The 12,123-nt window shown below is 40.1% G+C and overlaps 1 protein-coding gene across 7 annotated transcripts in view; it reads right to left on the bottom strand.

Annotated features, from left to right (window-relative positions):
• CHD7 (chromodomain helicase DNA binding protein 7) overlaps positions 1-12,123 on the bottom strand; it is a 140,240-nt gene that overhangs the window by 69,778 nt on the left and 58,339 nt on the right. For all 7 annotated transcript variants that reach the window (XM_081204243.1, XM_081204249.1, XM_081204248.1 and 4 more), the window contains one exon: positions 5,947-6,377. In XM_081204243.1, the coding sequence (XP_081060369.1) occupies positions 5,947-6,377 (431 nt within the window). The remainder of the gene's footprint in view (positions 1-5,946; positions 6,378-12,123) is intronic.

Below are 12,123 nucleotides of genomic sequence, written 5' to 3'. Positions count from 1 at the left end.
AAGGGGTCACTACTGACCAAGCATCTTCCATGAATATGTGAAGGGCCCTGTTTGCACTAATGCAAAGAGAATTCTGTGTTTTAAAAAGTTTTATAGCACTCATTCAGAGCTCAGAATTATGTATACTAACTTAATTTGCACAGCAGCTTTATATTCACAGTCACATGCATACATTAAATTATATTTCTACCTATAAGCGTGCATTGTATTGGAATACTAACTTTTTATAGGAATAGACTATGTGTAGGAAAGTGTTTGAAGAGTGTGGAAAAGTGACAATCACTCTCTCTCCTCAGAATTCCCAAGTGCTCTGCTTCCTCCTCCCACTCTATCTTATTTCTTTCCTCTCCCATCTTGCAAAATCTATGCTAGGTCTCTTATACTCCCCAACTTTCAACAGGTAAAAGGCTACAGAGTTTGGGTGTGCAAATCTCAGACTATTCAGAGGCTAGATCACTATGCTGTTCAGATGCATTCTTTCCCATGAATAATCTAGGGAGAAAGATAGAAGCAAAGGAGACACTGGAGCAGAATCATAGAATTATGAAGTTGGAAGGGACCCTGAGGATGGTCTAGTCCAACCCCCTGCAGTGCAGGATTCTTTCACCCAATGTGGAGCTTGAACCCATGACCCTGCCATTAAGAGTCTCATGCTCTACCAACTGAGCTCTCCCACACTGAGTTATCCCAGAAAATGAATTCGACAAAATTACCTCGTCCACCTTTCACTACGCAAATCTATAGATACACATTACTGCACTTTCCATCCTTCCATCCTACAGGTCAGAAGGGAAAGAAACCCTTCAAGTGCAAAAACAGCAGCAAGCCTACTAGCTTTCCCCAAGCAAAAAGGAAAATGCTCTTCTTTCTCCCTTCCTCTAAAGTTGTCTAGGGTTGTGTGTCCTTAACCTTCATGAACCACTGGACCAGCTATATAAGCTTTCTACTGAAACTTCTGCAGCCCTTCTGGGGCAGTAACTATAAGCTTATTGGCACATACAAAACCACACACTTCTCAACCCAGAAGACCACTCAACAAACTCAGTTCTTGGCTGCAATGGAATGCACAGTTGGAAGACTTACTGAACTGAACATTTGGGATACACAACAGGCAGCAGAATTATACAATTTGCAATCCCTGTTTATATAAATAAATGTTGGATATTTAGTTTCACATGTCTCACTGAGTTGCAAAACACCATTGAGAAAGGATGCTTCAGTCTGATCACCAATTGTCCTAAAATTGTGAGCAAACTTTCTCTTAGTTTTGAGTTTCACAGTAATTATTTCCTATATTACCTCTGCAATTAAATACTATAAGAAAAATGTGCTGTGACAAACACCAAGGAAAACCACAAGAGTTTACTTTCCCAGCATGCTCTGCCTTTACTTGATAGGTTTCATCACAATTTCTCAAGGTTAAGTCTATTGAAATTCAGTGCTATCAACAAGAGTCAATTCATAGTCATCTGCACTCTCTCAGAACACTGCAGGTTTTCATAGCTTACAAATTTAAATGCAGAAAACATTTTAAAACAGCCAAATAAGATTGCTGAAATACTGGAAAATACTTAAAAATCTATACCAGCTTTTAGAAGAAGAAGAAGAAGAAGAAGAAGAAGAAGAAGAAGAAGAAGAAGAAGAAGAAGAAGAAGTTGTTCCAGCAGTGTTGACCCATCCTTCTTAGAAGTAGTTCTTTAGCCCGCAGGCTTTGGAAAACAGAAATTTGTTCTTAACATGATTTTTTGTTGGGTTCCAGCATGGTCCCAATTTGGTCTGTGTGGCTGTTTTCCTCAAACTATGCCCAACTGACCTCATATGTGAAATAGGGTTGCCAAGGAATGATCAGAAGCCTTAAAGTACTGGTTGGCAGTGAAAGAAAACTAGCATTGATCAACTGTAATATCATTGGGAACTCCACAGCAAGGGTGATTCCAGTAGGCTTCTTGGGAGCCATGAGCAGCTGATTGGCACTTGCAGCAAGAACATTAAGAAAAGACTGCTGGATCAGACCAACGGCACATCTAGTCCAACATTCTGTTCTCACAATGGCCAAACAGGTGCAATCAGGACCTGAGCCAAAGAGCATTCTCTCCTCCTGTGGTTTCAAGCACTGGTATTCAGAATGATATTGCCCTGAACTGTGGAGGTAGAGTATAATCATCATGTCTAGTAGTCGCATATAGTCTTAACCTCCATGTATTTCTCTAATCCTCATTTAAAGCCATCCAAATTGGTGGGCATTATTTATTCCTATGGGACTGAGTACCATAGACGGATCTGCACTTACTGGGGCTTGCTGTAAGTAAAAGTATCCTTTTGCATTGCTGACTTAAATTGCAGGTGATGATGCAAAGGCTCTTCCTCTGTAGGAGGAGCTCAAGCTGCAGCCACAAAGTAACTGTTTTCACTTTTAAGTCATCTGATGACATTGTGACTAACAGATGGGGACCTCACCCACCTGTCAAAATGGCAAAGTGTGCCTCTCTGTGTTCAGGACGGTTATGTTCCCTGCCTCTAGTCTGCATGGACTTTCAGTGCATACTCTGCCCTGGTCTTTTCCAGGCCACCTTGGAGATGCCAGAGCCTGAATCTAGAGCATATACTCTACCACTGAGTTATGTTCTTTTCCCCTAGAGCCTCTTTCGGTTGGAAACTGCTGTAATTCATTACGAATGGACATTAATAGCATGTATGCTCACTTAACTCTTCCACAGAATACTGGAATAAGATAATAAGCATAAAGCAGGGCTTACATGTTTTTATATACCAATAATAATTATAACCGAAGTATTTCTCATTCAAAGATCAATATATTATAAACGATTCCCTTCTGTCATACAGAAGACACAATGAGATGGCTTCATATGCACAAAGTAGCATTCAGAACTGTCCAAAAGATCCTGCTGCCATATATATCAACCTTCTTCCTGCCCCCTTCCACAGCCATGCTAGGCAGACCCCCTGACCAACCCTTACATACAGGTTGCTCCCATAGGGGGTGAAGGGCCATTTTCAATTCAGGGTAGTCACTGTCAAGGTGTACGATACAACCCTTACTTGGGTGGGAGGATCAATAATTCAACAGGATGTGTCCTAGGGGATGAGCAGAAGCAAAGTAAGTCAACTGTCACCTTCAAGGACACATCCTTACAAGCTGGTGACAGGCTTCAGATACAGCTGCACACCTGCACTTCACTACCCATGCAAAGAACTGCCTCACACCCTTAGTTATGCTACTGTGCTCATAATTTATCCTTAGCTGAATAGATTTTAGTATTCTTATTATTTTCTTTCTCTGTAGCATTGCAGCTTATCAAGAAAATAAATGATTGGTCTGATCAGTTCAGTACGTAGCTGGTTCTTGGCAGATTAATGATTTAGCCTATTGATTAACCTAAAACCTTGATTCAATTATGAGTTTCTTAGCCTTTGGCACTACCTGGCATATAAAAACAAGTTTTCCTCACAGATGTTACACCGCTTTCAACACAGTTTCCATTAATTCAGTAAGCTAGCATTAGTACAAGCTTTAAAACGTGCACTTATAAATAGGTTTAAAACCCATGATTAACACTACACTTTTAATTTGTTCATGCTACCTGTATAATGGTTCAGGGTGTTTTCCAATAGGCCTAAGCTTTCATTAGCCATTTCCCTTCTCTATCAGACAATACACAGTGTTAACAATAGAATACTTAATTACAGAGTAAGTACAGCAACACACTCATGCAGCCAAGAGGTAGGCCCTGGAAGTAACAGATATAAAGCTTCTTCCATAGATGCAGCCAATAGAAAGTTCTGAAATTCCACACAAACTTTGATAGGGTGACACAAATCAACCTCATTTAGTATTCAGAAAGACAAATAAACAGTCAAGTTTGCATGTTATTATTTCTGTTTGTATTTTTAAAATATAAAGTATATAAATATTTTAAATAAAAGAATGAATGTATGAATAAATAAATAAATAAATAAATAAATTCAAGGGCATCATTCATTGGGATGAAATATCATATCCCTTCCCCACAATAGAAGATAAGGCCCCAACACTGACAGTTTTTCTCATGGTGCCAATGCAGGTACAAAAGAACTAACATTTCCATAGAACAAAACCTGTAATAGTTCTTGTCCCCAAATAATGTAGGCTCTCTTCAATTTGTGCTCATGCAAAGTCAGTCATGTTTTCAAAGCCCAAATTACTTCCTCCAAGTGTATTACATATATGAGAAAACTGTGATCCACTTAATTTTCATTAAACTTGTTTCTTTTCCAAGGCAACTATAAAGTCTTATTGATGTTTTCCCATTCTACTGGGCAGCTATATAGGTTCTTCCATTCAAAAGGCGGACAGTTAATCAACCCAGCTATTAAGATCTTTGTCTCTAAAATCATCGCCCAGCTGAGATATGGGGGATTGCTGTCAAATCTGAAATAGAGGTTCTGCAAAATAACTTTAGATTTGGGGGTTTCCCTGCAGTACACTGGAAGCCCACCTCAGAGCCGAGTTGGGCCTTCCGTCGCTAGCAGCCAGAATTGATCTAGCCCATCTGATATACTGGCACAGGCTAAATGCCTTTGAGGATCATGCTCGTACTCTGTTGTAAGCTCTGTTGGTTAGAGCAACTAAAGACAGAGGGCTGGGCACAAAAGTTCCAAGATAAGATTAGGGCTTATAATCTCCAAATGGAGAACTACTTAACCCTTAGCCCACATGACCTTAGAAATTGGATTTTTGATCAGGATGCCAACCAAGACAGAGCATCCATCATTGCTGCCCACTACTCAACTTGGTACCCCCACATTCAAGACCAATCATTCAAGGCCCTGTTACCTTGAGACTCTGACTTGCCCACAATCACACAGAGCCTCAGTAAAATGAAGATTTCAACAGATGCCCTTGGCATATTTAGAGGGGATCACAAATGTATTCATGGATGTAATCAGGCAGAGGACATCACACACCACCTGCTGACTTGCCCCTTGTATACAATGGCCATTTATATTGCCAATTCTTAATCGGCTTCCAGGTCAATCTGCAAAGGAAGTGACAGTTGAACTCCTAGCAGATAAACATTTATATATTACACACCAGATAGCCAAATTTGCAGTGGCAGTCAAGAAGCTCCGTTCCAGCTATGTGAATGCACTCCAATCTTAAGTCTTAATGTTGTATATTTTTTTTTATATTGTAAACTGCGATTACGTGTATGATTTTAGATGAAAGTTTCATTTTATTCTCTGTCGTCCATTGTAAAGGCCTTTGGCTACATACAATAAAAAATGATTGATATTAATGTTTTGTGACATGGAAGATACAATTTCATCTACTGCATTCCAATTCTCCAAGAGTTGACATCACCTAAGACTTATAATCATGTTTCTAAGGTAAGGAGTTGGGTAGATTATGCTAGTTTCTTTAGTTGTCTTTTGTATTAACTATGGACACCACAGAATAGAGCAAGTACATCTTTGTTCACATAACTGAGTAGAATCTGAAACTGTCCTTTAAAGTGTTATAGCACTATGTGTGACAAGCAATTCTTGTTCTAATTAGGTTGAAAAAACAAGATGGGGAGGGCTTTGTGACAACAGCATTCCTCCTTTTTAATTCATTCAAAAATTTGCATTATTGATTAAAATCAAAGCCTATGATTCTTTGCCTAGAACCGTGCCTCTAATACATATCCCTAAAGTATTTGCCATTTCATACATAAAACAAGGAAACCAAAAATGAGTGCCACTACTAACAACAAAGGGGTAAATGTCACTTTAGTTCATGTCAGTTAATCCTAGTAAGTATTCTGGAAATCTAAAAAGGAAAAAAAAAAGATCTTCTGATTGTTATACATACTATATGTTTTCAAAGCACATAAATCTATTTTAAAAATAGAACGTATAAAATATTATTATTATTTTTTAAAAAAATGGAATACTAGTACATACCTTGCCTTTTTGTTGGCCTTGGGTTTTGGTGTGGTGTTTTTTGCTTTTTTCTCCTTTGGCTCTTTAGGGATCTTAGGGGTTTTGGGAGTCTTGGGTTCCTTAGGCTCCTTCTTCTCCTTAGGTTCTTTCGGATCCTTCGGCTCTTTTTTCACCTTGGGTTTTTTCTTTTTCTTTTTCTCTTCCTGGGAACAGTCTAGAGATTTCCTGGTAGGATCCTGGCTATCAAGCCCACTAGGAAAGCCATCCTTGCCAAATCCTTTGCTGGGACCTTCTGCAACAATGTGATTGTTTTTCTTTTTCTTTTTCTTCTGCTGTGGTTGCTGCTCAATTGATGGAAGGTAATCATCACTTTTCAGTAGCTGGGCATTCGGTCCACTAACCTGAGTCATGTCTGGCACTGGTTTCTCAAGGAAGGGTTCTGACGGAGAATGCTAGGAGAAACAAATGAGGCATTAAATTAATACAACTTTAAAATTCAGCCTTGGAAATCTTACTGATTAAAGAAAATGTTGCATTTTTTTTCAGGAGACCAGGCAGTCATTCGGAAAACAAAATTAATCCAACATTTAGAACAGTCATGTTAAGTTATTAATATGTAAGGTTTACACCTATAAAGAGAATTATTATATCATAATTACTTAATGATAAAAGTCACATTAGAAACGGCTTTACTTCTATTACAACAGAGAGTACAGTAGAGCACATGGGGCCACTAATACCCTGGTATGATTGGAACAAAACAGAAAGTGATCAGAGATGACAGGTGATCTGTATGGTAGCAAGAGGATACATGTACTTTTCTGCCAACATTGGTGTAAAATGACCTATTTACTGCTTTATTTATATTAAATGAATAACTGATAAGAATTGCCTTGACCCATTTGTTCCAATTATATTTAGTGACTGATGGAACAATACACAGACAAGATGCTATGAACTAAGGCATGGGCAGAAATGATTAAAAAAAAAAGAAGCTGTGAAAAAATAAGCATTTCATCTACAAAAAAGTCCATTTATTTTTAAAATGTAAGTGATTCTGAATAAAAAGACATGTATAGCTGTATTTTCTCCAAATAAGTTCTCCAAATAATGTGCTTCTCAAAGTGACTGCTCATAGGAGTACCAAAAGCATTCAGCAGCTTTCTGGGTCCCATCTATCCTTATAAATACAATTAATGAAGCAACCGCTATCATTTTCTGCTTCCTCTACTTGTACTAGGATTAGACAGCTATTTTCTCATTTGTTTGTTGACATGTTGCTCTTATCATACAACACTCCTCTTATTCCTAGTCACCGCTGTCTAGATTTCTAATTCCAATCTCGTTTCAATTTCTTCTTCTAATTTTTTTGTCTGATTCTCATACCTAGGTTTGGTTTTTGTTAAGACTTACACCAGGGCTAATAAATCAGAAATTATTCATGAGGTATTTTCTTGTTCTTGAAAATATGTTCATCATAGAACTGTTGGTGAACTCCAACCGCCCAGTTTGGACAAATGTGTAGATCGTTTATTGATTGCACTCATGCACCAACTTTCTGCAAAGGCATTCAGGGCACCTTATAATTTAAAATAATAATAACCCCCCTCCCCCCAAAAAAAGTTGCAAAAGGTAAAACAGATATATAGTTTCAGGGTGCTGTACGTCTCCTCTGTGAGACATCTTAAAGGACTGCTTCATCCCAATTTCTCTTCCCAGATAATGGAGGGCACATACCTGTACCCAGCTCTCTCCTGCTAAAGTTAAACCATGTGCTGCTCTCCACATCTGTCATTTTTCCAGGCAGGTGGTGGTGGTTAAAGGGGAGGGACACAGATTTTTCTGCATATTATCTTTCCAGTAACTTGTGAGCAACCAGTCACTTCACCTACCTTTCCTACTTATTTTTTAAAAACTCTTAAAGCCACTTTACCGTAGCGATATTCTACAAATTATCATGGTATCTTCTTATTTCAACTCACTTTGCAATTTGTACTCTAAGCAATCAGTTCAACACCTTGGCTCAAAATTTAATCTTTTACAGGAAAGAAATCAGTAAAGATTAAACACAAGTAGTCAATAATCCTGTCTGATTAGCAGTAAAAAAATTTTTTTTTACTACTTGAAATGGGAAAGGTGTTCAAAAATATTTCAGTATTTATTAGACTTCCATAACCCTAAGTCTTTTAGAGAAAAGCTGTTTTTGTAAACATTTAACAAAGAACAGATGGCCTCTTTTAATCATGTGAAAAAAAACCTGGGGCTCACATTAATACTCATATAACAGACTACTGGACTGCATCACCTCCCTAACCAGCCGCATGATACCTTCCTCAGTAATGCTATTAATTTTACAGTTGTTGTTTTGTCATCCATTTCCAGGATGACACTTATTCAATACAATTAAGGGCTCTCCCAAAATCTCATTTAAAAGAAGGGTGGAAATTCCCATATCATGAAGGCCATTTTAGCACACAAATATCTACTTCCGGTATTAACTTGTAACTCCTTACAAGTTTTATTCTGTCAAATGAAGCTTATTATAAAACTTTTGTTTATTTTTATTTTATAATCATATTAATGCTGCCTCGTAATTCTCCACCCATTTGAAGTAAGGTTGCAATGCAATGCAGGTAGTGAAATACAGCAGTACCTCTAGTTACAGACTCGATCCGTTCCGGGGGGGGGGGGGGCTTCCGCATCCCAAAAAGTCCGCAACAAGAGCGCCGCTTCTGCGCATGTGCAAAGCGTGCAGAACGCTTCTGCGCATGCACACATGGCAAAACCAGGAAGTATACAGTTAAAGGTTTGCCGTGTTCGTAAGCCAAAAAGACGCAACATGAACCTAACGCAACATGAGGTATGACTGTAAAGTTACTTTTCAAATGTATGGTAATTTCCAGATTTGTTTACATGGTGTAAGAAATCCCAGAATGTAGGTTGTTAGTGTTAAGTTAGAGCAACTTTCTATATTGTACAAGGCCAAACAGCCTCATATGGGGGCAGCAGGGTTTGAAATAATGTGGTACCAAAATATCTTGGCTTTTAAAGGTCAACATTGACTATTTAAATAAGGTCTAGAAACCCATAAGCAATCAATGCAAATGGCATGGTATATGTGATATATGCTCTGAACAATTGGCCCAATAAGCATCCAAGCAGCTACATTTTGTGCTAATTTAAGTTTCATAAATTACAATGCAATCTGAATGTGTAACCAAGGAAGTGTGTGATTGAGGCAAGGTCCACTTTCTCTGGAAAAAGTTTCTATCTAGTGAACCAGCCTAAGTTGGTAAAAGGCACTCCAAGCCAACAGTGCTACATAATGTATTCACAAATACAGTTGTACCTTGAGAGTTGAATGGAATCCATTCTGGAAGTCCGTTCGACTTCCAAAATGTTTGGAAACCAAAGCGCAGCTTCTGATTGGCTGCAGGAAGCTCCTGCAGCCAATTGGAAGCTGTGTAACCCCCATTGGATGTTCGGGTTCCAAAGAACGTTCGCAAACTGGAACACTTACTTCCGGGTTTGCAGCATTGGGGAGCCAAAACATTCAACTTGCAAGATGTTCGGGATCCAAGGCACAACTTTACTGTCAAGTCCAGAAGAACCCCCAAAGCTGCAAACTGGGTCTTTGGAGAAGTACAAACCAATATAAAACATGTCAGTAGACTTCCTAATTCCAGTACCTCTGTCATACCTGGATTAAGGATCATATTGTTTGCCTTTATCCACCTCAAAACAACCAAGCAATTGTTTAGCCTTTTCACAACCTCCCTGGGACTTTTAGATGCAAAAGAGGAGATAGAGTTGTGAATTATTCGCATACTGAAAAAAACATATCAGTCAAAACCTTTGGATGACTTCTCCAAGTTGTTTCATGTAGATGTTGACAGCACAGAACCCCGAGGAAACCCACCACGTGGTGGAACAGAAATTCCCCAGCACCACCTTCTAAGTCACTCACAGGAACTTCCGCTAACACCATGCCTCCAAGTGCCATCCCAGCAACATGGCTCAGAAGGAAACAATGGTTAACTGATACTGAAAGGTTAAGGAAAAACTATCAGGTTTCAGCATTACTTGCAAAATTGGTAGAAAACATTAAAAATGTATACAAAATGTCTTTTCTTTGCCATCGGGTTAGAATTTTGAGCAGAACATGACTTCTTCTTGCTTAATTCTCATTTTATGATCCTCGGGTTATGATGCAAAATCTTCCATAATATTCTTCTCACAAACATGCTTATAATTTCCCTATCTTTTGTTGCATAAGGCACTGACGTAATCTAACTGTGAAGTTACCAGAACACAAACTACTGAGGTCAAGTTATCAGTGTCCAGATTGCAATGTCCTTTGGTCACCAGCCAAAACTGGAAAGAAAGTAAGAAAAACGTAAGAGCCTGCTGGATCAGGCCAATAGCCCATTTAGTCCAGCTGCCGGTGGGGAAGCCATAAGCAGATTTTGAGCACAAGAGTCCTCTCCCCTCTAATGGTTTTCAGAAACTGGTATTCAGAAGCACTGCTGCCTCCAACAGATCATAGCCATCACGCCTAGTAGCCATTGATAGCCCTCTCCTTCATGAATTTGAATAATCTTTTAAAGCCAACGCTTGAGCTCAGCTGGAGGAGGTGGCATTGGTCAGTAGGAAAAATAAACAGAAGAGGAAGGGAAATGCAAATTGAAACCTGGCTCCTTTTTGAGAGGATCTGTGGTATTACTGTGCCAACCTCTCCAAGGGACGCTCCAGAGCAGCCAGCCAACAACAGCTCCTAACTCCCTCCAACCACTACCTGCTCCTTGTCTACAGCTCAAGCCCCAGCCCATTGACTCTGATTGGTCAGGGGTTGTTCCTCAGGCTTGAGGCACTTCCTCTGATGGAATTTGCATCTATTGACAAAGTGAATGAACACCTTCCCTACCTTAGGATTCCAATAGCAAAGCAGCAGAAGGAAATAAATTTAGGTAGGGAGCCCACTCTATCTCAAGACACACTAGGGAAGGGGAGCAAAAGCAGCATTTTCTTTGTCTCTTGCAGAAGGACCACATGGTATTTCAAGCAAGGCAGACTAAGCTTCCATTCATTCAATGGTTGTTTCTACAATACAGGTCCCACTGAAATCATGTTCCAAGTCAGGTTGCAAAGGTCATTTTCACATGAGTGTGCGAGTGTTCCTCCTTCTCTCCTTAGTTAATGTATTCTAAGCTACTTCTAAACAATATATCATTTGTTCTAGGTCACTGGTCTTCACTAGTTAGTCATAACCCGATCCAAGCTGAGTTTCAGCAGGAACATTACCACCATGAAAATATATGGCAAAATATTAAGAAATGGGTCCCCAATATATGTTTGGGTTAAGAGGGGGTCTGAGTCTGGAAAGATTGAAGATACCTGCTCTAGGTGTAAGGATCCAGAGAAAATACAAGGACCTTGACCTGGCTCGGGACTAGATGGGCAGCCAGTGAAGCATCCCACATTTTCAGTCAGATGCCCCCTTCAGCATCTGGCTACTGCATTCTGTACCAGCTGGAGTTTCTCACCAGACCCAAGAGCAGTCCCACATAGAACACATCACAGTAGTCCTGTCTCAAGTGTACCAAGTACCGTGGTCAGGTTATTCCTGTCCACAAATGGCTGTTCCTGGCGAACGAGACAAAGCTGATAAAAGGCACTCCTACCCACAGAACACCCTTGGGTCTACAGTGACAAAGATGCATCCAGGAGTAGCCCCAAAGCTAGGGAGTTGTTCCTTCAGAGAGAGTACAACTCCATCCAGAATAGGTAGATTGCCAACTTCCCGAACATGGGAACCAGCCACCCAAAGAACCTCTGTCTTCCCAAGATTCAAGGTGTGATGGCCTGGGACTCGGGGTCAGACTCAGAGCCAGAGGAGTCTCAGTCTGCACCAGATCCTTTGCCTCAGGCGGCAGCTGAACCTAGTCTGGGGCCTGATTCTGAAGAGCCCCAGTCTGCACAGGTTCCCCTGCAATTAGCACCAGCTGGGCCAAGTCAGGGGCCTGAGCCTGCCCTGGCTCCAGATGTGAGGGTTACATCATTGCCTTCAGCTGTGCAATCACTTACAGCTGCTCCACTACCAGTAGGGTCAGGAGAGGATGAGGCGGCCTCTGGGTCTAGTAACCCACCGACATCTCCCGAGCTGCAGAGACTGAGGACTGAGAGAAGGAGAGACCTGAG

Source organism: Podarcis bocagei (genome assembly GCF_964188305.1).
Source record: "Podarcis bocagei genome assembly, chromosome: 8".
Taxonomy (NCBI): domain Eukaryota; kingdom Metazoa; phylum Chordata; class Lepidosauria; order Squamata; family Lacertidae; genus Podarcis; species Podarcis bocagei.
Note: the sequence above shows the minus strand (reverse complement) of the source record. Positions and strands in the feature narration are given on the sequence as shown.